This window comes from Larimichthys crocea, chromosome XX (assembly GCF_000972845.2).
Source record: "Larimichthys crocea isolate SSNF chromosome XX, L_crocea_2.0, whole genome shotgun sequence".
NCBI lineage: Eukaryota > Metazoa > Chordata > Actinopteri > Sciaenidae > Larimichthys > Larimichthys crocea.
The window spans coordinates 3,534,418-3,560,733 of NC_040030.1; the positions used below are offsets into that span (position 1 = coordinate 3,534,418).

Genomic DNA, 26,316 nt, shown 5'->3' on the forward strand with positions numbered 1-26,316 from the left:
CGACCCAAGACTGTAATATTTCATGGTAAAACCTATATTCTATATGCCATTCATGTAATATTTCATGGTAAAACCTATATTCTATATGCCATTCATATGTTCTTTCCATGTTTATATGTTTCTTTTGATGGTAAAAACTTGTAATAATACAGTAAAATATGGAATAAAACACCAACCTCAACAATATCCTTTTATTGTAAAGTGAAAATAGGTTCCACCGTGTTTATTATGGCGCAATCCTGGAAATCACCTCTTTACAGTGAAAGCCTTTTGCTAAATTCTATAGGTAAGTTTAGGATATTCTAACAAATGGTTTTATCCATTGATATGCATATTATAGGCTTTGTATGTGTCCTGTAATCACATGTGGGTTAAGGTCAAAATGTTTAACATGACACATCAGGAAATCATGCACACATTTTTACATTTTGCTCAGTCATAATGAGGCAAAAATGACAAATAAAAGGGGCAAACAGTGTAAAAATGAATCCAATTAGAGGAGCAAACAGGTTAGTTTTGACTCTAAAGAGATTTTTGTTTCATGTTCTTCTTCTCCAGCCTGACTGATTACATGAAAAACATCAAATTCTTGAATTTGGCCGTATAAGCATGGTCACATTTTTAGAGTTTGAACTTTAAACCTCGATACCAGCCTTCAAAATGCCGTGAAGGTCAACACCAACCACATGGCGCTATATTCTCCCTCTCTCTCTGGTGGAAATGTGACTGTTTGTCTTCTCCTTGCAGAACAAAGACGGCAGTGTGACCGGTCAGCCCACGACTTTTGTTTGCAGCTGCACACAAACACACACTCATGATGATGATGATGATGTTGATGATGATGATGAAGGAGTACAGTGTGACCCAGCTGACCAGAACCACAAGGCCACAAGGCCATGGGAGTAAAATAACTCAGCTTTGAAAACACAAGTCTGAGACACATGAAGATGATTCTTTTCATCAGTAATTCATCAGCATTTCCCAGCTCCTGTTCTGGCACGACACCAGCTCGGCTCCGGAGGACATCAGAGGGAAAACCAGAAAACATTTTCTCCATAAAATATGATCCAGTTTCACCAAAATTTAGGGAAATAGTTGGTGGTGTGTGACTTTAAAGCGTTACGTACTTCTTGTGAAGTTACATAGTGTGAGAGCAGACAGAAACACCATTCACCTGATTACAAGTCAGTGTAGCATCAACATGATTATTTAATTGTTCGAAAATTCAGTTGTTTCTCACCCTGACGAGTGAATCTAACTCTTATCTTTAGCCTTGAAGGTTATGAGAACTCCTCGTTTATGGTTTGCTACACCAGACACTTGTAGCAAGTCTGCGAGAAAGAAAAATATAACACAGTTAAATGTTCTTTTTCGTCCTCAGCTAATACATTTTACTGACCCCTTTTGAAGGCAAAACACTCTAAAAATTAATTATGTGTGTGTAAAAGGCTGAATTTTGGGACATTTTTAATATATCAACAATAACAGCAGCAGCCTCAACCCACAAACTCAGATGAGTTGGAGCCTAGTTTGTGTGTCTATAGCGTCTCAGTCCTCTTACTGAGCTGCATAAAAGACTGAGTGTGTGAAACAACACTGCCTTCATCTCCCTCATGGTGTGTGTGTGTGTGTGTGTGTGTTTTGGTGTCCAAAACAACTCAGCGTTTATCTCTCTACCCATTTACAAAGCCACCCTTCAAAAAATGCAGCCACCGCCTCTGTGTGTATATGTGTGTGTTTGTGTATGTGTGTGTGTGTCAGAGGGTCACAGAGAGGAAGATGATGCAGAGAGGGAGGATGAAGGAGACAACATCACATTTTCAACATTTTTACAGGTTGTCATCGACACGAAACGTCTCGTTTAAGCGATATTGCACGAGGAGGAGTGCTGTTATACTGAATATCGGCACGGCATCTCTTCAGCAGCTAACAAGAAACAGAAAAAAACGAGTATTTATTTTTGTAACAACCAAAACAACAACCTAAATACCATCACACACACATGAGACACTGCGAATTAACAGAGTCTGTGTTTGATTCGGTGTGTACGTAAATTTATACAGAAACACAGTTTATCTTTATGGATTATATTGATGCCAAATTAACAAGAAGACCGTCGACATATGATGTCCTTTATCTCGTGTTTCTATAGTGATGTGTGTCTACGGACACGCAATGAATTGTTCAAATGTCATATTTCTTAAAGGGAGTTTGGCACGGGGAGCTTTAGTTTAATTCAAACTGCCAATATGTTCATTTATGAACGTTTTCTCAACATTACAGAAACATCAGGTAACTGTTAAGTACGATAAAGTTGTCTGACGTTGACTGCTGTTGGTTATTGGTTTGATTAAAGGTTTGTGTATTGATAAGTGACGTTGGCTGATCAGGTTTCAGCTAATGACACACGACTCTTGTCCAATTAAATTACTTGGTCGGTGTATAAAATAACACAATTGATCAATTAATCAAGACTAATAAACAGAAAAGTGGTGTCCACAATTAAAGCCTTAATGTCTGAGAGAAGTTCATGTAAGTCTACTTACCGCCCTCTAGTGCTGTCCTCCAGAAGCTACAACAACACAGATCTCATTGGAGTTCATTCAGAAGCTCTCCACTTAAATCTGAAGGGAATATAATTCAACAGCAGATACAGTTTTTATTATCGAAACAAGTACATATAACACATGCATGCATTTTAAATTTAAGTCCATGACTTCACACTGAATTACTGACAGATAATATGTAGTAGAGAATGTTTAAATTTATTTTCCAGGCATAACTATTACTTATGAAATCAAATTAATCTAGATTTACCTGAGACTATCTATGCCATTTCCCCAAATACAGTATATCACTTGTAAATATACTTATGAGCTTTGGCCACATATACATGAACTATATTTTTTATACTTTTGATGGGATTTAGTTAAAAATTATTTTGAATTATCTAGAAAGCGGTGATCACCACTTCCACTGAATTGTTGTTTATGGCTAGATTGGCTGTCCCTGAGATGTTTGGGTTTATGGGAATATGCAATATTTAATTTATCTCCTGACCCTGTGTCAGAATTCACTTTAAAGTGACTTTAAGTCTACTTATTGACATGGTGCATAGTCCTGAAAATAAATAATGTTTTTACCACTTATTGATATTTCATCTGGGAAGTTGAAGTTTGAGTAACTCTAATCTTAATTTTAAACTTTTACTCAAATACTTTGCATCACAATGAGCTGAAGAGAAGTTTAATAAATAATAAATAAATAAATAATAAATAAATAAATGTTGATTGGTCCATATTTTCTTTAGGCGCTGGCTCCATCCCTGATTAAAACACAAACAAACAGCATTACCTTCCAGCCAATCAGCGGCATCCCCCTCTCACAGCGCGGACCAATCAGAGAGCTGTCTGTACTGATGGGAACCTTCAGTTTACCTGTGCAGTGTGAGCTGGATCTGAACGGGACGGGCAGCATCACCTGTCCGGTCAAGAGCAAACCTGACGGATGGAAAGCCACAGAGGAACACCTGCTTCCCTCCAAAGTGGAGGCTGACCCCCTGACTGATCGCTCCGCCGGTACCGTCATGGCTCGAACCGGCTCCGGTTCTCTCCTCTCCCGTCGGAACATCAAGCTGGACTCCTTCCTGAAGCGGAACACGGAGCGGGCGGTGTACGAGCGGATCCGAACCTCCGAACCGTGCGTGGTGATCTCAGACAGCATCAATAAGGAGTACATGCACGTGGTGATGAGCGACGAGCGCGTGTATCTGACCGAGTACCCACCGCGCGCGCTCACCACAGCCTTCAGCTTCAGGCGCGTGCGCGACATCGAGCTGGTGAGTTCACATTTAAATGTTTAAAACTTAACCGTTAAAGTTTGAAACTTAACCGTTAAATGTTGATACTTAACCGTTAAAGTTTAAAACCTAACCGTTAAAGTTTGATACTTAACCGTTAAAGTTTAAAACTTAACCGTTAAAGTTTGAAACTTAACCGTAAAAGTTTAAAACTTAACCGTTAAATGTTCATACTTTAATACGTTTAAAACTTAACCGTTAAAGTTTAAAACGTAACCGTTTAAGTTTGATACTTAACCGTTAAAGTTTAAAACTTAACCGTTAAAGTTTGATACTTAACCGTTAACGTTTGTTTACAGTTAAAGTTTGATACTTAACCGTTAAAGAATGTCAGTTTACAGTTATTAAAGTTTGATACTTAACCGTTAAAGAATGTCAGTTTACAGTTAAAGAATGTCAGTTTACAGTTTAAAATTTGTCAGTTTACAGTTAAAGTTTGTCAAAGTTTGTCAGTTTACAGTTAAAGTGTGTCACTTTACAGTTTAAAATTGGTCAGTTTACAGTCAGTTTACAGTTAAAGTTTGTCAGTTAAAGTTTGTCAGTTTAACTTTGTCAGTTTACAGTTAAAGTTTGTCAAAGTTTGTCAGTATACAGTTAAAGCTGTTACTTTACAGTTTAAAATTTGTCACTTTACAGTTAGTTTGTCAGTTTACAGTTAAAGTTTGTCAGTTTACATTCAGTTTACAGTTAAAGTAGCTCGAATGACTGAACGAAACTGATTAATCGGTTGTCAGAGTGATAAGAAATTATTATTTTCAGTCTTAATTAATCTTGAGATGATTTTCTTGATTTGATCTATAAAATGTCAAAAATAGTGAGAATTACAATTAGGTGTAAGATTACGAACAACAGCTCTCCAGTATTTTTCCAGGCTGGGACACGTTCAGATGTGGCTATGGCTGGGATTCACATCCAGGCAGATAGATACAAGATAGATACAAGATAGTTTGACGTAGGACACAAGGGCCAACCTTAAACTGCAACAGGCAGTTACTCTACAATAAAAAATGATTAGCAGAAGAAGCAAATTAAATTACCTGTACATCACACTGTGTGGGATTAATTAACAGTCCTACGCTGTTTGATCTGGGTTTAACTGTTTAGATTACAGATCAGTCACAGGTTTACAGGATTCACCTCACACCTTTTCTTAGTAGAATCAGATGATTAAATTAACCAGTTAACCCGACCCATTTCTGCCACAGTCTGTACAGTTTGTCAGTGCCAGAATACCCTAACCTTAATTTATTAATCAGTTTTAACTATACTTACAATTATCTGGACCTTTTATGGACTTTGTAACTTTGTATTTTACAGGAAGTCTAAATATCTGACAGCTTGTTCAGGTGATGTGACTTTAAAACACCTACAATGTGTCTCAGTAACGTATTTTTCCTTGTTTTGTGTAACTGAATGATCCAGTCTAGACAAGGATTTAAAATAGATTGACGCTCGGTGCTGTGTAATATGCTGAAACCCTACGTAGCTTGTAAGTATCCGATAGAGAAGCCGTGTGTAGCAGCCTCTAATTACCATCTATCATCTTGTTATGTCACACAGGTCGGCGGTCAAAGGTTTAACGTCTAAACCTAACCGTCACAGAGTTAATCCGGTCAGATTATGACCTCTTGTTGCCCTCACAGCTAGATGAGGACTCTGTGCTGGACTCTTTCACCTGGGAGGCTTGAAATGCTCTAAAACAAATTTGAGATTAAAGCACCTCAAGTCTCAAATTCTTGCCTGTAATGATTTTATATCTATTTAAGCTCCGACTAATGACCTCATCTGATCTGTTCAGACTGTTAAATGTCAAAATAAGGTCTAAAAATTCGTCCACAGGTCAACGACCTCCCCGATTTCCTCCAAGGGAAGGAAAGGGAACTCTGCCAGCACATACGAATCACCTACGTCACCGAAGAGCCCGCGAGGAGGGGTCGTGATTGGCTGAGGAAAGACCGGAAGGCGGGACTTCCTCCTGCACCGCCGCCCTCTCGCAGGACGAGCCATTGCTCGACAATAACGCACACGTTAGACGGTAAAAGAAGAGGCTTTTATTTATCTGTAGCTGCAGTTTTACGCACTTGAAACCAGTTGAAGTGTCAGCTGAAGTTGAAGCACCGAAAGGCTTTAACGTGTCAGTCAAAGTGTAAGCGTCGGTGTCGTTTGAAGTATAAGAAGCAGTTGAAGTGTCAGTTAAAGTAAGAGATGAAAGCAGTTGAAGTGTCAGTTAAAGTAGGAGATGAAAGCAGTTGAAACCTAATTTGAAGTTAAATCGTTGGAGATAGTTGAAGTGCACAGTAAGCAGTTGAAGTGACAGGTGTGTGTCATACGATGACTGAGCAATGAAAACAGTTGAAATCTCAGTTAAAGCTTTAAAACTAAATTTGAAGTCAGAGCTCTGAGGATAGTTGAAGTGTCAGGTGGTGTGAAAGCAGTGACAGCGGTTAAAAATGTGTTTTTATCTGTAACAAACAAACAGCGTTGAAGCTTTGTGTGTTCCTGATACCTTCAATTGTAACTTTAACCATCCTGTATCTTTGTTTCCTCAACAGGATATCCTGCACAGAGGTGAGTGTTACACACACACACACTGGTCTCTGGTTTGTCACATGATATCCATGCATGGAAGCCGACTCTGGCTCTTACTTTTAAAACTGTTGTATTGGAAATTTATTTATTTTTTAATTTATTTTTACATTGTCCCCAGAGAATGAATCCTTCCTCGACTGTCAGCTCAAACAGGTTTGCCTGTCTGCAGCCTGGACAAACATTCCACCTTAAATCCGATGACTAAATTCATCCTAAACTGAACTCCCGCCTTGAAACGAGTGCTAAATAATAATGGCTTTTTTTTATTTTCCTGGCAGTCTCAAAGGAACTGTTTGACTCCTCAGACTCGTATAACAGACAAGTTACTTTGTGTTTAGTTTAGCATTTTCTCCATCCTGTCTGTCCAAAGCGTGTTAGAGATCTTGTCCAGGAGTCACGGAGACAGACAAAATCTTTGAGCTATAAAACCTTTTACAGCTGTTGGTGTCTGCAGGGAGAGAGAGAGAGAGAGAAAGAATGTGGAGGGTTAAACTTTAGGAGCACATACCTACATTTACTGATAAACCGATAAACGGATAAATATCACCTTCCACTTTCAGTTGGAAACAACTGAACAATGCATTAAGTGAAAGCTGCCTCACTGTGCGAAGCCCTATAACGATCCTCCTGATCCAGCGTCTCAGGTAGCTCATGACTTATTTAATAAACAGAGACCCAGTTTCTCAACCCAGTTTACCTGCTGCTCATTGTCGTCATTCGCTGAGGAAGTTTGAAGAGCGATCTATAACCAATATGTGATTATGTGTTCCAGAAATGGACTTTAAAACTTTAAAAACAGATAATTTCACAGTATATAAGCAGCATGGAATATATTTTATTTTTAGATTTTTAGGATAGGTATGTAACAAAGAAAAACAGAAAATCTGAACGTTTAATAAGCTGAACCAGCAAATTTCTGGCATTTTAAATGATTGTTCACTTATCAAACTTTATTTAGATCGTCCGCCGACAGATGAAACTGAATAATTCAACTGTTTTGCTTTGTAAACAAACCTCAACCACAGAAGTGTAACATCAGAAAACTGACCCAGAAGCTGTTGAAAGGTTTTAAATACTCTTATCTATAAATATATCATAGACTCTATAAAACATGTACGTTGTATCCGTGATGTAACCCCGCTGTGATAGAGTGTCAGAGAAGAGAGGGAGTTGAACCTGACCTTGTTTACCAAGCATATGTGTCAGAAAATGTCCCTCCAGGCTGCATTACATTTGTCCCGAGTTGATTTTAATTCAAACAAAGTAGAATGTGAACAGAACAGAAATGTAGAATGAAGCTGCAATGATTTAAAAATGAACTATTTTGCCAATTGATTAATTTTCCAAGCAAAAGAAATGCCAAATATTCTCTGCTTCCAGCTTCATAAATGTGAGTGTTTTTCTTTATCACATATAACCGTCGATTAAATATCTTTAGGTTGTGGACTGTTGCTCAGACAAATCAGCGATTATTTGATAATGAAAATGATTGTTAGGGAGTCATTATCGATAAAAAACTTTCTGTAAACACTGGCATGAGTGAATGGATGTCGTCCGTGAGTGTGTTTGCATCATGTTCTTGTTTTTATTTGCTCGTGCCTGCTGGGATTACATTCCTCCCTCTGTGTTGTGTGTCTTAAAACTCTCCCCTGTGTGTCGACTGTGAAGACACGACAGGAAGTGCAAACAGATTTACCGTCTTTGAACGCTGAATTGTTGCCCGGTTACAGCAAAATACCACACACACACACACACACGCACACACCTATAAAACTGATGAGTGTGGCGTAAACGCCGTCTTGTGCTTATCTGTCTTGCTGCTCATCCCCGCTGGGAGGTCATTAAACACACACACACACATTCAGCGAGGTAAGGATAGATCTTCGGGGACATGAAAGCAGTTCACGTCCATTGAGTCATTATTTTCAGATTACTGAGCAGCCTGCTGGTTCACGTCAGATACGCGCGTCAGAATAAAACTGTTGAATGGACTGAAAATACAGAGACAACACATGCCAGATGGAAATATTACACGAGAAGGCGTCGGTGCTTGACAGCGATCTTTGAAGAGCTGGAAAACATTTTAATTTTCTGTGATATTGTCCAAATTTTTGACACAATTTTTAAGATATTTATCGTCTTTCTTCTTGGTCTTGTTTATAAGATGCGTCACCTGTAATTGATCCTATATTATCTGATCAGTGTGATACATCTGCCCTGTGTCTTTATTGTGTATTAGCTACTGTCCCAGTCATAAACCAGTGTCGTCTGGAGGCTACAGACCAATTTCTGTTTCGTCTTTGGTTTCAAAATGGAACAAAGCCATCGTTAATGCTCTGACAAGTTGAAACATCTGCTCTTAGTATAGTTTAATCTCTTTTCTTTTCCTCTCCCTGTTCATCAGCAGCTACAGTGAAAGGGGGACAGAGGAGGTTCCCAGGTTAGCGCACGCACGTTCTGCTTCCTGTCCAAACTCAGAGACTCTCGGCCTCCCGAGGGTGCCGCATCTTCCCACCACACCAACCTCCCTGCACTCCACCACCAGCAGCTCCTCCACCTTGACTCTGTCAGACTCGAATCAAAGACCGAACACCCCCGAGCACGGCCATCACGTATGGATGGATTTGGTTTTAAATCATTTGGGGGGGATGCAAAATGGCACACAGAGCATGACGACCCGTTAGATTATACTTAATTCTGTGTGTCGATGTGATGTTTCAGGCGCAGAGGAGGTTCGGCTCGGTTCTGTCTCGCCTGTTGAGACGAGACGCCGGCTGCAGAGAGGAGAGGGAGGCCGAGCTGCATCTTTACGCCGTGTCACACACGTCCAGACTTTACCTCAACCTGCAGAGCTCATGGAACAGCTTCATTATCGTGAGTGACGTTAAGAATACATCCCGTCTGTGGCCCGAGGTGCAAAGTTGTGGCCTCACAGTCTGAGACCTGAATAATTTAAAAGGGTTTATTGATCGCAGAGGAAGGAAAGGGAGGTGGAGGGCTGGTGGTGGCTGTCGTATGGCAGGTGGAGCACAAGGAGATCAAAATTAAACAGGATCCATAACTTGCAGAGAGTCGGCTGCAGACATGATAGGTTGATAAGCAACAGGTGATGAGGTGAGGCTACACCCAACTCGACACCTTCTGGGTTTTTTGTCCTTTTCAATCTTTGAGTCTTCGCCTCCAACAAATGTCGACTCAAGTGACATCACCTGAGGATATTTATACATCCTCTTTTCATGTGTAGTGGTGCTCGACATCATCTCTGCTGACGAAGACGTCTTCCTCATGAGTTATTAAGGAGACACCTTTTTGGATGTTGAACTTCGTTGAGTTGATACTAATTAATAATGCACCGATCTGTCTGCAGTAAAGCGATACGCCCCTCCTGCAGTTTGTTTGTGGACAGGATTAAGTTGTTAAACTGTGTGTGTGTGTGTGTGTGTGTGTGTGTGTGTGTGTGTGTGTGTGTGTGTGTGTGTGTGTGTTCAGAGGTCCACTCTGATGTTAGACCCGCTCTACAGAGGGAGGTGCAGAGCTTCATCCGACTCTCCTCCTGGAAAACGACTTCCTGCCATCAGGTAACAAAACTCTGTTGTAACACAGTAAAGTAGTCTGACAGAGGCAGGAACATTATTCATTCATTCACCTGTGTGTGTGTGTGTGTGTGTGTGTAGCTGGGAGCGGACAGCTCACCTGTTGGGTCAGCTGAGCTCGGAGCTCCTGCAGGAGGGCCTCAGCGTGGAGAGTCTGTACCTGCTGCTGCAGGAGCTGAGGACCGCCGCTCACCGTAACGTCGCACTGCGTGGACTCTTCTGGAGGGTGAGGTGTTCGAATGTTTGCCCCTAGTCCATCATCATAACTACACGCCTGACCCCGAAAATAAAGCCAGATTTAGACCAAATTCAAACCAAACGCAGGTTTTTCCACTGATTTGAACGGAGGTACTTTACGGTTTGGCTGCGGCAGATTCAACAGCTCCACGGTCAGACTGAAATGTCTGACTAGACGACTGTGTTTTGGCTAAAGGTAAAGACAGAAAGAGAGAGTGCAGTGGTTGAGTGACATAGACTGTACAGTACATGAGAAAGAGAGAGAGCGAGCGAATCAGAGAAATATAGTTAGACACTGAAGATTCACACACTCCTGGTATGTTGGCAATAAACCTGAGAAGAAGATGCTCTGCACTGATTTGCCGATTAGTCGAGGACGAGTCGTGACTCTCAAACCAAACGAGGTTCTGATTCTGGTCCTCCCAAAGACACATAAAGATCTGCCTACACTTTTATCTGACGACTGTCTCTGATCTGTCTCTGTGTGCTTCAGTCCGGCGAGGTGTGCGACTTCCTGGTTCAGACTCTGGAGGAATCGCTCCACGGCTGTCAGAGCCTCAGAGGAGTCCGCACGGCAGATCAACTACTGTAAGCTTTGTGTGTGTGTCTGTGTCTGTGTGTGTGTCTGTGTGTGTCTATGTGTGTCTCGTTATAAGCTGCTTGCTGTTTTTACACAACACACTTACGGCTGAAGCATTAAAAAGAGTCTCTAAATCCTTCAGAGTTAAATCTAAGAGTTCATACGAGGTGTGCTTGTGCTCCTAGACGTGTCAGTATCGTTTGATTTTCTACTCAAAGCAACACTGCATAGAAATTGGTATGTTCGTGGTTAACAAGCTCCGACATTAACGGCGCCTCAATCTCTCCGTTCAGGCTGAGCACTCTGATCGTCGAGACGCTCGCCGTCATGTTCAGAGAGACGGAGGTCGAACCGGCCAGACTCAGCCTGCTCTCTGCCCAAAAGTAAAACCTCCCACCTCTCCTCCGTCTGTCTGAAGACTCTCAGTTTCTGCTGTGAACTCATCCTCCTTTTTCCTCCCTGCAGAGGTGCTCTGACCTCCAGAATGCTGTCGGCCTTGATATGCGATCCAGAGCCGCAGACGCAAAACCAAGAACCTCCGACCGACTGTGAGGTGAGCTGCTCTCTACTCACGTTAATATTTTGAATCTGTCTGCAGCGTTACAGTCGTCCTTCTGTCTCTGTCTCTGTCAGGCCTTACTAGCCGAGTACCTGGATGCTGCCTGCTCTCTGCTGTTCGAGCTGCTGCTTCTAGGCCACGAGGTGAGTTTGACTGGTTACAGGTGTAATCACCAGCCTTTCTCAGAGTCTGGGGCTGATATCTACATTAAAACTTTCCCTTTACTTTGATAGTCTGAGCATTAACACTCATCAAGCCTGTTTGGATAAAAAAACTCTCTTTGCCTGTCTGAAATTATCAAATCCTGATTGTTATGAATATTCTGTATGTGTAAAATCCAAATTAAACCGCTCTACGTCGATTATTTTTTAGATTAAACATGATGAAAGTAGTGTTTAGGAGTACTTCTACTTGCTATAAACTGGAGTGTCTCTTTACTTTTTGGATCTAATCTGTGATTTTCCATTTTGTTTTCTGCGTTTCAGGCCAGCAGATGTTCCTCCGCTGACAACTTCCTGTCTGTCGGCTGGATCCTCCGAGTCCTGCAGCCTCATCCTCACCTGGTAAACGTCCTCACTGTAATATATCTATAGACCTCTAACCGGGCCGATCCTGGCAGATTTGAAAGGATTTCTCCTCTCTCTCCCTGCAGACGTCCTTCATTGGTTACCAGGCCCAGCAGGTGGTTCTGGTTCTGTCGGACCCACAGGAGTCCTTTCTCAGTCCCGCTCAGTCCGTTCTGCTGTTCCAGCGCTGTCGCCTCCTGCTGGCCTGCATGCAGCACAACAACCACTTGGCACAGCACCTCCGATCCAACTTCAGGGAGGAGTTCAGGCGAGTGCTGCGCCCCAGGACGGTGATGACGGGCACGGTAAGAAGCTCTGAGCCGAGTATTTAAAGTGGTTTCTTCTTTCCTGCAGGTACTTTGTGAATCTGTCGTGCGCTGAGGAGAAGCTGCCGCCTCACTACCCGATCAGCCAGCCGACCCTCCGACTGGTCGAGCAGATCCTGAGTCTGCACAGATGATCACACAGGACTGTGACAGCGTGTGCCTTTACCAGCAGCACTACTTTCTACTGTGTATGTTTTTATTGTTCAGAAATGTACAGATGATTCAGTGTAAATAAGTTGATGTTAGTTTATTCTAATAAACTCTCGTGTTTGAGCTAAATGGGTAACATTTTATTTAATACATAATCTGTTCCTTTGGTCATTCTTCTGACAGACAAACACTTTTTACATTAATATGAGTCACATGTAACTCCGCCTCAAATGTTGAAGCTTGTAGATAATTAAACTTTTAATTTTATCTTAATGATTGACACAAATATTAAGAATTCCTCTAAAACGAACAACCTAATCTGATCATTCAAAACATATTTTGTGGACAACAAAGCCACCTGGTCAATATAGTGTAGACCCAACGTCACGTGGTCGGAGTAAGGTAGTAAACATTTTGTTCTTTTATCGGTGTGGTCGTTCACATCCTGGCTTTGGGAGTCTCTCTCGAGTACAGATGGTGCTGTAGGAACGATAAGATCTTCCTCCAGGAGTCCTCCTGAGCGTCTGAATGAGGTTTGGTTTGTCCTCCCCACAGCATGATCACTGAAACACATTTTTATATTTATTATATTTGACAGATTTCTTGAGACGATTCGACCGGCCTGTATGAGCAAGAACTCACCTTTCTGTTTTCCGGTAGCTGTTTTAAACTTAGTCGCCCTGAAGTGAGGCGAGAACGGCGGCTCGATCAGATGTCCCGTGTCGGGGTAGTGCAGTCTAGTCACCAGGTCACCTTTGCCTGCTGCACTCATAATCTGGGCGATCTGAGGGTCAGAGGTCAAATAAAAACGGCACAAACTGACTTAACGTCTACGGTGAAAGGAGGTCATGGGAAAATAGACGGCCTACTATTATTATTATTATTAGGCTGAGTATTATTATTATTTATGTAGAACTCATACGACCAGTTGAGTTAATAGATTTGACACGTCTTAATTTTTTATTTCTCTGAAGATGGCTCTAAATTTGTTGTCATGGCAGCAGTTCACAGCTCAATTAAGACTGCTGATTAATTTCTGAAATTATGAATTAATTTTATAAAATGTCACATAATAGTTTGTAATGGTGTCACAATCTCTTCTCGTCACAGTCTCGAGCTGCCTTTTTTAAATGCTTTTTTTTCCCCTCCAACAATCATTTAAAAACCAAATATATTTAGTTTAATTCGATTATTTACATAGTGCTAAATTATATTATGAGTTATCTTCAGGCACTTCTAGACTAGACTGTACTCATTCACAGAGAGCCAACAATCATATTCAACTAAGAAATTATTCAAAAGAGTTGATAAAAGTTGTTGATGAAGTGCTGAATTCAATAAAACTTCGAGACAACAACTTTTTGTTGTCTCGAAGTTTGTTTCAGTGTCTCGAATGTGAATATTTGCTGCTTTTCTTCATGATATATGATCATAAACTTTTAGACAAAACAAAATATCTGAATACGTCTTACGTTATTACAGATAGAATCAATCCGTAGATTAATGAATGATCATTTGTTACGTGTAATTATCAGATGTAAGATACATGATTTAGTTCAGAGTGTGTGTGCACTCACCTCATCAGCACACTCCACTGAAGGCCAGTTCTGATCATCGAGCCCGTTCACCAACAACATCGGACAATTTATTTTCTCCACCTCACAGAGAAAAAAAACACAAATAAACCACCTGAAAATGAAGCTCCCTGTTTGCCCCTGATGTATAATATAATATGTCACCCTTGAGTTCTTACATTAATTCTATTTGAGGGCTCCTTGATGATTTCCAGACCCATGTCTCGCCATGCATGATGCCCGTTCTCGTCCACACGTATCATGTGCGAGTTCCTGCCGTCACAAGTGAACCGTCACATCACTCCAAACTGTGAAACTGTCTGCAATGCACTTATACTGATGACACAACAGATTACCCACATGGTCATCACTTCAAAGACTCCGTGGAGGTTCTTCCCGGGCGGGTAAAAGTGGCTGGCACTGACACAAACGCAACAAAGAGGCTGGAACACAACACAATGATACAACCTGACACTGGATCTCTGGTTAACACCCACGTATTCAGGGATAAAGATAAAAGAACCTCTACTTGCCTTGACAATGGTGCTCTCAGCTGCCAAATAGACGGTCATAATGGAGCCGAGGGAAAGACCAAAGATTCCGATTTTGTCCGGGATCACCTGAGGATGGTCTTTGACAATACTGAATGCATTCTGTAGAAGGAGACGACAGGGAAAACGTTAAAGTTTGAGTCTATAAATCCAACTTGTACCTCACTAAGAAGTTGAATTAAGTTGGTGAGACTGTGAGTGGTTGCTGCTGCCTCAACTCTGAGTGTTTAGTGTTTGAACCACAGGTGTTACAGACCACTAGAAAGAGGAGGTTTTCAGGGCTGGGATAAAAGGGGGGAATGCTGATGAGGAGCAGGGCTAGTGTCGTGCCAGAACAGGAGCTGAGCAAGTGGGCAATGTAACCAGGCTCGACAGCCTCTATGGGCATCATGACAGAGGCAAAAAGATCGAAGAGGACGTTGACGGAAGAAGCTAAGAAGAGAAAATGAGAGAGTGATCAAGCGAGAAGCCGCCGAACAAGAGTAAATGTGGGACTGACTTTTAGTGGTTGGTGAAATAAAAGGCTGAAAGACAGACGCAGAGCTGGGCTGACTGCTGCTGGACGAGTCAGTGATATTAAAGAAAGTAGAAAACAAACCTCAAAGTAGCTGAACTCTAATTCTGCTGACTCCAGCTCACCAGAGTTGAAATACTCCAGCGCAAAAGAAGCGAAACCCCGGGATGCCAGCAAAGACGAACGATACTCCAACAGCCCTCCACCGCCTCCCCACATATCCAACAGTCCAGGGAAGGGTCCTGGACCTGAGGCAGGGACAAACAAAATCTCAATGACCACAAAAGTCTCAACAAAAGGAAGATAAGGAGGAGGAAATGTCTTTCAGGTGATGCAGCTGTACCTGGAGGTATAAAGAGGGTCCCTCGCACTCCTTTCTCTCTGATATCGATTCTTTGGACGCCTGGAGCCATGTACCATCTCTCTATGAGCGCCGAGGCCAAAGGAGTCTGCTCTCTGAAGCCCTCGGTTATAAGTCCGTTATAGACCGAGATGTTGAACAGCATGGGGCTGCGGACGTTCATCTTTCTCAACCTGACAGGGCAGAACATGTAATATTCACGGGGTGTGAAAGCTGCCATCAGGGGCAATCAGAAAGTAATCTCCATGAGGAAAATGAAGGACTTACCTGAGGCCTTTGCGGCTGCCTGGGACAGGGCGCATACTCCACAACAAACCCATGCTTTCTATTCCCGTGTACGTTCCCCCGACGCTCAAATCCTCTGCAACTACAAAAGCAGAAAAACGTCAACAACAGGACAACAAAATATTCAAAATATCCAACAATATAACAAACCCACCAGACACTATTCCCCTGTGATCGCTGACGTAGTGTCCGTAGGCCTCCCAGTAGTGCTCATCCTCAGAGCGGTGGAGGGAGTGAAGTGTCACCGGAGACCCCGGAGGAAGATTCTCCACCAACACCTTCAACTTCTCATCGACCAGAGACCGAGAGGGGTGAACGGACAGAACTGGAGGGACGGTCTGAGACATGGTCGACAATCGTCTGCGAAGAAATGCAAAAATAAAAAAAGAAATGAGCATGGGTTACAGTTTATCAAGTCAGTAATGTAAGAAGTACAAGTGCAAGCCAATGGGAACCTCCTGTCAGGCCCATAAAACCAGAAAAACAAGGCATCTGTGTGCTGATGTTTAATACAGTATAACCTCGCTCGAACTCGCAAGCTCTTATTCCTGAGTATGACACATGAAAGCAGCCTTGGATATCAGTTACTGACAGACAGACAGCAGATTAGACTCACAAGTTTTAGATTTGATTTGTTTTCTGATTCCCCATCTGGTCTGAAAAGTTTTATTTTTCATGATCTGTTAACTTTTATTATGGATACAATAAAGTCAACTGAAATAAAATTAAATAAAAGTTATACCATACACAACAGTTCAAGAATGTCTCAGCAGTTACCCGAATCTCGCGTTATGATAATAATAATAATAATACATTTTATTATAATTATTATCGCGAGATTTAGCGTGGAATCTCTTTTTGTCGGTCTGTTTTCTCTAAACTTATTTTCTAACAATTTAACCAAAGACTTAACACGCACATAAACAGACACTGTTCATAGTGAAAAAGTGAATAAAGTGTTTTTATAATAATAATAATTGTTTAAACAGTTGACAGTTAACAGTTTCAATGACTCACGGAGTTTGAAGGGCGTCTCTCACGAGCACAGAGGAAAATCCAAACCCACGTGAGGAGCTCCCAGCTGGACTTTACTCTCTTTCTGCTCACTTTGTCTGAACCGGGTTGTATAATCTGACATGTGGAGACTGTTTAACAGAGTCCTGACACCGAACCAGAAACCTCTGTCCACAGGCTGCTGGCACTGTGGAGCAAACATTCACCTGGTGGTGATTCTGGGAAGTGTTTAGGAAGTGTGAATCTGTGCCAATCATAGACATATATACATAGACATGGATACATAGACAGATATACATTGGTCGTTGGTCGCGATACGTCAACGGGTCCGCCATATTGGATGTGGCAGATCTGCCCGTAAACTAATAACAGGAAATAGACTGAACTTCATAAAGCGCCTTTCTACAAAGTGCTTTAAGTTAATGTCTCTTATACACCCATTCACACACACACTAATATATCTGGGAAACAAACAGGCACCAAAAACAACGTATGTAACTTTTAAAGTGACGATTATAAATGTTTACTCCTTATGTAAGCACCAAACCAACGTATGTATTTTTCTAATGCTGAGTGTTTACAGATACTAATGTGTGTAACACTGTTACTGTGATGATAAATATTGAAATATTTATATTTAACATTTAATCTGTGTCTATAATAACCAGATCCTGAAATGTAGATGTGACATGAGGGTTTCTGAATAAAGAGCACTACACGTGAACATATATACACACACACACAAAATTTAACACAAAATTTCAAGTAACAAGTTCAAAAATATAAATATGATGAGGAATTTTGTGAAGTTGGAAATAAGTATTTAAAATTTTTTTAGTATTAATTAAAGATTTATTTAAATATATTATATAATACCACAAAGAAAGATTAAACTGAGCACAAATGAGCGATTAAATGAATTAAAGTTAATCTATCTGAAGAAGGTGAATGGCTTTGTCTGTATATAGCAGATCAATGTTTTGGGTAATCAGTTCACAGTAATAATCACATTATATCTGTTGAGCTTTATCTAGGTGATAAGGTCTTTTAGCCTATTGAAGTCACAGTATGAAGCACAGGATATAATTGTGTTTTATTAACTTTGACTGTGTTAAACTGCGAGGAAATCCAATCCACTTTATTTATATAGCACGATTTTAAGCAGACGCAAGGTTTCCAAAGTGCTGCACAACAAGATAAAACACAATAAATAACACAATAGAAACACAATAAAAACATTAAGTAGACAATAGAAAAATAAAAAAACAATAAAATAAAATAAAATAAATAAAAAGCACTGCCCGCACAAGATAAAAGGAAGAAAGAAAACATGTGACCAAATACATTCAATAAAAGTAGAAATGTAGTCCCACAAAAAAAAAAAAAAAAATCTACTAAAATAAATCAATAAATAACTTATATAAATATTTTATTTGGGAACTGTACAGACAGACTGAATAGTGTTAGTTTAGTATTTAACGTGCTATAAAAAACTATTAAAATATTCTTAAAATATCCTATTAAATAAGTACAAAATAGAAAAACAACACATGAGTATTTGTTTTTAACTGTGATGAGGAATGTAGTCAGGTTGGAAATAAGTTTCATAAATAATATTTAGTGTTAGATAATAGTGCGCTGGTAATATTTCTTTTTTTTTAAATGTTCAACACCGTAAATATAAAATGAAATGTGAAGCTGACAAGCGGAACAGGGGAGAGAAATAACGTTCATGTGGGTACCAGCTCACTTAGGATACATTTTTGTAATACTATTTATATTATAGCAATAACACTATTATTTATATCATTGTCACTTTCTTTGCAAAATTACTTACACTATGGTCACTTTTTATCCTCAGTACTTGTCTGTGTTTGAAGGTTGATTGTTTTTCGTGGTTATTGTGTAGTTATAGATAATTCTGTCTGTTTAATTTCTGTCTGTTTGTTTTGTTTTGGCCTCTTCTACTTTTGTTTTTCTATCTTGCTGCTGTTACAAGTGCATTTCCCAGTGGTGGGATGAATAAAGTATATATCTAATCTAATCTAATCTAAGGGAATGAAGAAGCAGATAAAACTGTTAAGGAGTCAGTAAAGAAAGAGGAGGTGGAAATGAAAGTAAAATCAAAAGCAGAAGGAAAAAGTTGAATATGGAAAGAAATAATCAATCAATGGAAACAAAATTGGAAAATCCAGGAAAAAGGGAAGAGAAGAGTATAATATAATAGAGCGTGTATATATATATATATATATATATATAAATGAAGTATTGAAGAAGTCCTGCAGAGGGCAGTGTGTGCAACAACAAGCATCAGAGAAGAAGACAAGCGGAACCTTACCGACCTGCTGCAAACAGTCGGAGCGTCACTTGTGCGGCACCGGAAGCAGCGTGAGGTAAAGTCTCCTTCTTCGTCTCCTCTGTTTTTATTTTGATTTAACTTTCTACTTTGTAACTTTATACCGACACGTTACCGGTAATCTGCCCGTTTCTCCTCCGGTAACGTGGAAAAACACAAACACGTCGTTTTAAAAAACGGTGAATTTCGTGTTTGTCTACATCCGGTGGCGGGAGACTGTTCACATGAGGCTGTGACGTCAGTTACTGTAATTAAACTGTAATTAAACAACTTTAACTGTGAAATTTAAATTAAATCAGGTTTTATTTGTGCGGCACAAAGTGCAGCAGACAAAACAAATCAACACAAACATGTTGAACCAATATAATGACTGATAAATGATTCCAGAGGAACCTGAGACAGAGACACAGAGACACAGATCATCACTAACTATGAACTGTGATGGACTCATGGCAGCAGGAATGACAGTGGGAATATGTGCAGTGGACGTCATGCAGGTGTCAGCAGGTGACCTGGCTCCTCTACAGCTACCGGTCCACCTCCATACCTTTGGTCCATGTGGGATTTGAACCGGCCTCCATCCGGTTCACAAGCCAAGTCTCTATGGACTGAGAGATGTGACTGAATCTGTAACCAATAACATGCCTGACTAGACATAACCATGAGAGACAGACAGACAGAGAGAGAGAGACAGAGAGAGACAGACAGAGAGAGAGACAGACAGAGAGAGAGACAGACAGAGAGAGAGACAGACAGAGAGAGAGACAGACAGAGATAGACAGAGAGAGAGAGACAGACAGAGAGAGAGAGACAGACAGAGAGAGAGACAGACAGAGAGAGAGAGACACAGAGAAAGAGAGAGAGAGAGAGAGAGACACAGAGAGAGAGAGACACACAGGGAGACAGACAGACAGAGAGAGAGAGAGAGAGAGAGAGACAGACAAACAAACATAGAGAGACAGACAGACAGACACAGAGAGAGAGACAGACACAGAGAGAGAGAGAGACAAACATAGAGAGGCAGACAGACAAACATAGCGAGACAGACAGACAGACAAAGAACAGGCAGACAGACAGACAGACAGACAGAGAGAGACAGAGAGAGACAGACAGACAGGGAGAGACAGAGAGAGAGACAGACAGGGAAAGAGAGAGAGAGAGAGAGAGAGAGACAGACAGGGAAAGAGAGAGAGAGACAGACGGACAGACAGGGAAAGAGAGAGAAAGAGAGACAGACAGGGAAAGAGAGACAGACAGACAGACAGACAGACAGGGAGAGAGAGACAGAGACAGACAGACAGGGAGAGAGAGAGAGACAGACAGACAGGGAGGGAGGGAGAGAGAGAGAGACAGAGACAGACCGAGAGAGAGAAAGACAGAGACAGACAGACAGACAGACAGACAGACAGTCAGTCTAGTCCTATGGCAGCATAACTAAGGGATGAACCTGAGCCAGCTCTCACCATGAGCTTTATCAAAACTCTTAAAGGTTTTGACTGAGTCGCCTCCTGAACAGACAGACAGAATGTTAGTTTATTCAATCACTATTTAGTATTTTATATTTTAATGCTACTTGTATTTTTCTTTTTTTTTAAAGTTATTTGTCATCTTTACATCACAAATTCAGATTTAACATACATACATAAACGTACAATAAGATGAGCTTACAGTGTATTTATTATTATTATTTAAATCTAAATTGATGATTTTAAAGTGTAACAAACAGATGGAAGCCAGTGTAATTTAGTATTTAGTGGTGTTGACTGATGTAAATTGTGCCATAAACGTGCATAGGTTATTGTTCGTTTGATGAACAGTTCCAGTATAATTTAAATTAAATAACTACTTAAACCAAGTACGACAGTAAAGTTCTGCACTTTACATTAATGCATCATTACTAATCATCATTTTTCTGCTGACGAATACTTTTACCTTTCTATACTTGAGTAGGATTCTTCAACTTTTGATTGTAATAGAGTACATTTATACTCTTTTTTTTTCTCTTTTTTTACTCATCTCAGTTTGTTTATGGGTTTGTGCGTCCGTGTGTGTATCGTTGTTTTGTCATCGCCCTTTCTTCACATTTACTTCACCGACTTTTGTGTCTCGTTCACCGTGACGTATGTTTGACAGCCTGTGTCTCATAATAAAGATAAATCTTGACACTATTTTACCTTTTTTGTTCTGTTGAACACTCAGTTTCTAGTTTATTAGAGTTAAAACAAGTAAAAACACAACAGACCTGAAATAAATCCTGTTTAAACATGCTGAACTGTGTCACGTTAGACTGTGCTGGTAGTTGCTTTTATACTATTCTTCTACCATCGTGTCATTTTTTAATTTTTTATTATTCAGATCCTTAAAGTCGAACGAGCAGCACAGAGAAAATGTTGAGAAGCGCCTCAGCACAGGTGAGCAAGAAGTGATTATTACCAAACCATAATTATCATACTCGGATTGTTCATAATCCTGAGACACTCTGGCATGATTTTATCGATCATCCATGAATTGTAGCCATGGGTTGACGCAGCAGCACACTGAGTGACAGTATTTTCTGTTTCTGGCCTCCTCAGATCTTCAGACAGGTGGTGAGACACCAGAGCACAGACGTCAGCCTCATCCTGGAGAGATGTGAGTAAACCTTCTGTGTCTGCTGTAAGAGAAGGATTCGACCTCTCTTAACACATTAATAATCTGTGTCTTTTTAATGCAGCGATAAACCGAGTGCAGCTGTTAGGCCGAGTGGGTCAGGACCCGGTGATGAGACAAGCGGATGGTCGTAACCCCGTGACCATCTTCTCGATGGCGACCAATGAAATGTGGCGCACCGGAGAGGGAGAGACGACCTCAGCAGGTGGTTACAACATTTAGCAGATCTCAGGTCATCAGGCGTAACATCGCACACCCTGAACACATCTGGATAAACTGATGTTTCTGAATAACGTGGCCAAGCAGGAGCTAAATGAGAATCAATTATCTGTAAAGTGAGATGTTATAATTACTGTAACATGAGCTGGTGATGTGCTCATGTTCTGTTCGGGTGTTTTCCCACTAGAGGGCGCCGTGACATTTGATTTTTTTTCCTAGAACATATGACAGATGAGAGAGGTGAAATATTTCCATCCCTAATGCATCATTTATGAAATTCTAAATATAGCTGAGCTCACTGTAATGCTTTAATCGTCATGTATCTGCACATGCACACACGGTTATTATCTAATGTACGGCTGTATCTGTTCGCGTGAACGATGCTGACTCACGTGTCTCGACTCCAGGTGACATCAGCCAGAAGACGACGTGGCATCGTGTGTCCGTGTTCAAACCGGGTCTGAGAGACGTGGCCTACCAGTACGTCAAGAAAGGGTACGTGTCCACAACAAGATTAGTGTTATTGATTTGTTTATATGAATTGAATATGTTGATGGTACGTGGCAGAATATTTCCACTTTGTGTGTTCAGCTGCTGTAGAAACAAGAACGAGATGTTCTAGAGCTTCATTTACATGTTTTACATCTTTTTTTGTGTGTGTTTGTGATTTGATACCACGGAGGAGCAACGCTTTGACCCTACAGTAACTCTATTTGAAGGTTTAAAGTGGATTAAAGGAGACGAAATCGTCTTTTTACTTGTAAAAAATGCGGAAAATGTGTCTTTTGTAAAGCCGTAAAACATGTGAATGCAACTTAATGTTCATATATTTCGATGTTCTCTGAGGGAACAGTGCTACAGGTCGTCTTAAAAAGAACATTTAAAATGTCTTTGTGAATCGTGATCCTGATCCAGATCCTCTCGTTCAGGTCCAGGATTCTCGTGGAGGGGAAACTGGACTACGGCGAGTATGTGGACAAGAACCAAGTGAGACGTCAGGCCACCACCATCATCGCAGGTCGGAGAACAAACACACGTCTTCTCTTTATGTGCGACAGATTATCAGGTTTAGGAGATTCTTCTCGTGTCTGATTTGGTTTTTCCTCTTCTCCGCTCTGCAGACAACATCGTCTTCCTGAGCGACAACGTCCGAGACAGAACCTGAATCACTTTCCTCTCCGTCTCCATCCAACAACAACAAGACGACGACTTCTTTTTGTATTTTCCTGTTTGTACAAAAAAAATAAGACTGAGGACCTGAACGCCACCAAGTAAAGGAACTGACACGTGCAAGAGAAGTCCGGGGAGACAGAATATACCGCGATGCGGGTCACGTTCGATCTGTGGCGCCTTGATTCTTGTATATAGCCGTTTAAAGATCACTACTCAAGTTTCACGCGTGAGAATAATGTTGGAAAGGAGAAAAATACCGTGAAAGACATTTCACTGTGTTTGAAGACAGTCGTAGCTCTGTTAAGAGCAGCTCGTTGAAAATCATAGACAAGAAAAGTCGTAGTTTGTCTTCGTCGCATCAGCTCAGACAAACTCTCTGAGCTCTGTAAAAATGTTTCTGGAGGAGGAAGAATATGATTCAGGAGCGTGGTGGCCAGATTTGATCCGTAACGAACATTTTAAAGTTTGTGCTTCAGCCTGTTTAGTCTGATTTGTTTCCACTGGCTTTTATTTTGAAGTAATCTCTCTAATTTCACAAAGAAAACCAAGTCCAAATTTATTTTTTCTAGATCGTCTCTAAAAGGATTAAGTGTTACCTCTTTAAAAACTCACTGGATTATCTGGATGTTTTCTCGACAGACAGCAAACATCTCGAGTGCTGCGTTCTTGTTGCGCTTTGCACGTTAAGAAATTTCATCGTCGTCGTGTGACGACAGCTTTTTGACCACGAGCTTCATGAAAAGGAAAAAGGAAGTGTCTGTTAATGTTCAATATTTTTTGTTTGTCTTCTCCACAAAGACCAAAAACAGACCCAGTGTTAGTCACATCCTCCGAAAGGCTTTCATGGGGCTTTGTTGACGAGAATAAAAATCTTCTACCAGCTTCTGTTCTGGCATCCAAATTTCCAGGTTTCCAGTTTCCGCTGCAGTTTTATTTTCCTGCTCACGTTTGTTTTCTACCGTCTGTATTTATCTGTTTTCTGCTTTGTCACTTTCTCATCAGCTGTTATCGCTCTCGTTGGTTTCTGATTTCCATCCTGAGCAGTGACGGTTTGTTTTCATCTCACTTCTTCTGCTTCGTTTTCTCTGTAATGCCTCCTATAAATCATAATACACCTCGTTTCCCCCCCAGATTCATTTGATACATTTGTCTTTTTGTTCGTCTACAGTCAGATTGGTTCTTAAATTCACTCACAGAGCTCGTTATGTACAAGTAACCCATTAAAATAAGAGTAAATCTGTATAAATTAGAGTTTCATGACAGATAAACGTGTTTTTAATCAAAGTTAAATTAACTATTTTAGCTTTTTTAATGTTTTTAATACGTGGACGCTGATTGGCTGCGGCTGACACTGAAGGGGCGGGCTTAACTCAAAGGTATTCTTGGCTTTAACTTATTGGTCGTCAGAATTCTCGACCTCTTCCCTGATTGGCCGCGTCGCCCGTCAGTTAGAGGCTCAACGGGCACGCTCGAACGGGCTTTAAAACAAAGGAGTGATCTGATTGGACAGCCCGCTTAGGGTGTGGGCGGGGCTGTGGATTCAGCTGAAGTGAAGCGGGGTGAGACCGGAAATGGTTGAAGTGGATTTCAAATTAAGAGCACGATGATGATATATAACAAGAAACTGGAAAGATTATAAATAAATGTTTTATTTGTCATATGTGGGGGCTAAATGTGTTGGAAATATGTTAGATGTAGACAATAAAAATAAAATAATGGGATAAAATTCAATAGAATACAATAGTAAGTAAAAGGTGGATTGATATAAATAAAATAAAAAACAAAACAGAATACATTTGTATTGCCTAAATATGTATATATAAACACAGAGCTTTCATTGTATGAATAAATATGAACGTACTATATAAATATAATATACAACTACACTATTTAAAATATGTAGTATAGTATAAAGTGTGGTAATTACAAATAAATAGAAGAAAATGGATCGTTATTATATGAAGAATATTTTTTTCTTATGTTGACAATCGGTGTCAGAGGAATGTGCACAACAGCGACAAAAAATAATATTTTATTTTTATATGAATGAAATAATTTATACTTAAATATCAAATATACCAAAAAGCTATTCCCACGTTTTATTCACATTTGGTGTAAAAAAAAACATTTTTATATATACTAATATATAATTCTAAAACTGTCAATTTTCTTCTACATCAATGAGTGTTTTATTTTGAAATTCCAAACCGGTAGTAGTGTGTGAATGTCTGCATTTAACATTAGTGTCACAAACAGCTGAGACACATTTCAAACCTTACACTGTGTTATATCACATTAAAACGAACAGCCGCGCTGATTTTTAATAAATTCATGGGATGTGTTGATTAATTAATTGTCATCTTATTAATGTTATTCTGTGTGTGTGTGTGTGTGTGTGTGTGTGTGCGTGTGTGTGTGTGTGTGTGTGTGTGTGTTTGGCTCCGCCCACACATTCCTGTGTGTCTGGGTCAGTGAGGAGGAGCAGCAGGAGGAAAGAAAAGCAAAGAGAGGCTGCTGGGTTCAGCCTGTGGATCCTGAGAGCAGAGAGGAGGTGACACACAACAACAACAACAACAACAACAACAACAACAACATCATCATCATCCTCAGCTTCAGTCTGTGCTGCAGCCTCCTCACACTTCCACCCCTCTGAGCGCACTTTTTTATTTCTGCAGCGCTTCCTGCACAACTTCCAGGGAACTTTGTGTTTTGTTCTGAGCCGGAGTTTGGAGTTTAAAGTCGGACTGCTCTGCAACAAAACCCCGAGACAGAGAGAGAGAGTCTGTGTGGAGGAAATCATGGAGATCCTGGATAGTAGTGAATCGTTTCTACACTGGGACAGGAACCTGAGCGAGCTGTCCGAGGCCGGGGAGATCGACTGTGTGCTGTACACCAATGTAAGTTATCGATCAGAGGTGATCAGAGGCCAATAAAGGAAGTGTGTGTGATCGATCAGGGCCTCGTGATTGGCTCTGTATCACCTTTAACTCACTTTGATTGAGGGTGAAGTTGACATGAGGGGGAGGGTTGGTGTGTGTTTATATATATATATATGTGTGTGTGTGTGTGTGTGTGTGTGTGTGGTACCCGGCTCTCCACTTGAGCCTTGGGGTCCAACAAGGTGATGCAAGTTTTTTGTCTTATTCTTCTTTTAAACACAT

General features: G+C 40.6%; 4 protein-coding genes and 1 long non-coding RNA gene across 7 annotated transcripts in view; 3 read left to right on the forward strand and 2 right to left on the reverse strand.

Moving 5' to 3' along the window:
- Nucleotides 1–1,355: 1,355 nt before the first annotated feature.
- LOC113744063 (uncharacterized) lies at nucleotides 1,356–3,548 on the reverse strand. 2 transcript variants are annotated; one of them, XR_003461275.1, is made up of 3 exons: nucleotides 3,438–3,548; nucleotides 2,547–2,624; nucleotides 1,356–1,926 (listed from the first exon to the last, which is right to left on the reverse strand). It is a non-coding gene; the product is annotated as an uncharacterized LOC113744063 (long non-coding RNA). The 2 variants fall into 2 exon arrangements; XR_003461276.1 differs by having other exon boundaries at nucleotides 3,355–3,462.
- Nucleotides 3,373–12,588, forward strand: cxxh12orf56 (chromosome XX C12orf56 homolog). 2 transcript variants are annotated; one of them, XM_019276897.2, is made up of 14 exons: nucleotides 3,373–3,838; nucleotides 5,699–5,894; nucleotides 6,412–6,427; nucleotides 8,856–9,060; nucleotides 9,170–9,322; nucleotides 9,938–10,026; nucleotides 10,123–10,267; nucleotides 10,772–10,866; nucleotides 11,152–11,241; nucleotides 11,324–11,411; nucleotides 11,492–11,560; nucleotides 11,903–11,980; nucleotides 12,070–12,251; nucleotides 12,338–12,588. In XM_019276897.2, the coding sequence occupies exons 1-14, from the start codon at nucleotides 3,419–3,421 to the stop codon at nucleotides 12,441–12,443; spliced, it is 1,932 nt and encodes a 643-aa protein (XP_019132442.2). In that variant the 5' UTR covers nucleotides 3,373–3,418; the 3' UTR covers nucleotides 12,444–12,588. The 2 variants fall into 2 exon arrangements, with proteins under 2 accessions (XP_019132442.2, XP_019132441.2); XM_019276896.2 differs by having other exon boundaries at nucleotides 3,374–3,838; nucleotides 8,853–9,060.
- Nucleotides 12,589–12,718: 130 nt separating this feature from the next.
- LOC104935988 (acyl-coenzyme A thioesterase 4) lies at nucleotides 12,719–16,975 on the reverse strand. The gene is made up of 11 exons (XM_010751918.3): nucleotides 16,762–16,975; nucleotides 15,899–16,104; nucleotides 15,727–15,826; nucleotides 15,442–15,632; nucleotides 15,183–15,346; nucleotides 14,567–14,686; nucleotides 14,394–14,476; nucleotides 14,213–14,306; nucleotides 14,037–14,117; nucleotides 13,102–13,243; nucleotides 12,719–13,022 (listed from the first exon to the last, which is right to left on the reverse strand). The coding sequence occupies exons 2-11, from the start codon at nucleotides 16,089–16,091 to the stop codon at nucleotides 12,898–12,900; spliced, it is 1,293 nt and encodes a 430-aa protein (XP_010750220.3). The 5' UTR covers nucleotides 16,092–16,104; nucleotides 16,762–16,975; the 3' UTR covers nucleotides 12,719–12,897.
- A 2,112-nt stretch (nucleotides 16,976–19,087) lies between these two features.
- On the forward strand, nucleotides 19,088–24,287 carry ssbp1 (single-stranded DNA binding protein 1). Its single transcript, XM_027272468.1, has 7 exons — nucleotides 19,088–19,151; nucleotides 21,470–21,525; nucleotides 21,688–21,745; nucleotides 21,828–21,968; nucleotides 22,390–22,477; nucleotides 22,912–23,000; nucleotides 23,104–24,287. The coding sequence occupies exons 2-7, from the start codon at nucleotides 21,502–21,504 to the stop codon at nucleotides 23,145–23,147; spliced, it is 444 nt and encodes a 147-aa protein (XP_027128269.1). The 5' UTR covers nucleotides 19,088–19,151; nucleotides 21,470–21,501; the 3' UTR covers nucleotides 23,148–24,287.
- Nucleotides 24,288–25,605: 1,318 nt separating this feature from the next.
- The window catches only part of creb3l2 (cAMP responsive element binding protein 3-like 2), a 30,967-nt gene continuing 30,256 nt past the window's right edge, over nucleotides 25,606–26,316 (forward strand). Inside the window, exon 1 of the mRNA XM_019276899.2 lies at nucleotides 25,606–26,052. Coding sequence (XP_019132444.2) covers nucleotides 25,954–26,052 — 99 coding nt within the window. The 5' untranslated portion in view covers nucleotides 25,606–25,953. The remainder of the gene's footprint in view (nucleotides 26,053–26,316) is intronic.

Bases quoted from the DNA above. Each gene is read 5' to 3' on its own strand.
- ssbp1 (XM_027272468.1), top strand. From the start codon at position 21,502: ATGTTGAGAAGCGCCTCAGCACAG. The intron at 21,526-21,687 runs GTGAGCAAGAAG...TGGCCTCCTCAG, and splicing joins TGAGAAGCGCCTCAGCACAG to ATCTTCAGACAGGTGGTGAG. The intron at 21,746-21,827 runs GTGAGTAAACCT...TTTTTAATGCAG, and splicing joins CAGCCTCATCCTGGAGAGAT to CGATAAACCGAGTGCAGCTG.
- LOC104935988 (XM_010751918.3), bottom strand. From the start codon at position 16,091: ATGTCTCAGACCGTCCCTCCAGTTCTGTCCGTTCACCCCTCTCGGTCT. The intron at 14,687-15,182 runs GTTTGTTTTCTA...CTCCTTCTACAG, and splicing joins TAGAGTTCAGCTACTTTGAG to AATGCATTCAGTATTGTCAA. The intron at 13,023-13,101 runs GTGAGTTCTTGC...AATGTGTTTCAG, and splicing joins AGCTACCGGAAAACAGAAAG to TGATCATGCTGTGGGGAGGA.
- cxxh12orf56 (XM_019276896.2), top strand. From the start codon at position 3,419: ATGGGAACCTTCAGTTTACCTGTGCAGTGTGAGCTGGATCTGAACGGG. The intron at 3,839-5,698 runs GTGAGTTCACAT...ATTCGTCCACAG, and splicing joins GCGTGCGCGACATCGAGCTG to GTCAACGACCTCCCCGATTT. The intron at 11,981-12,069 runs GTAAACGTCCTC...CTCTCCCTGCAG, and splicing joins TGCAGCCTCATCCTCACCTG to ACGTCCTTCATTGGTTACCA.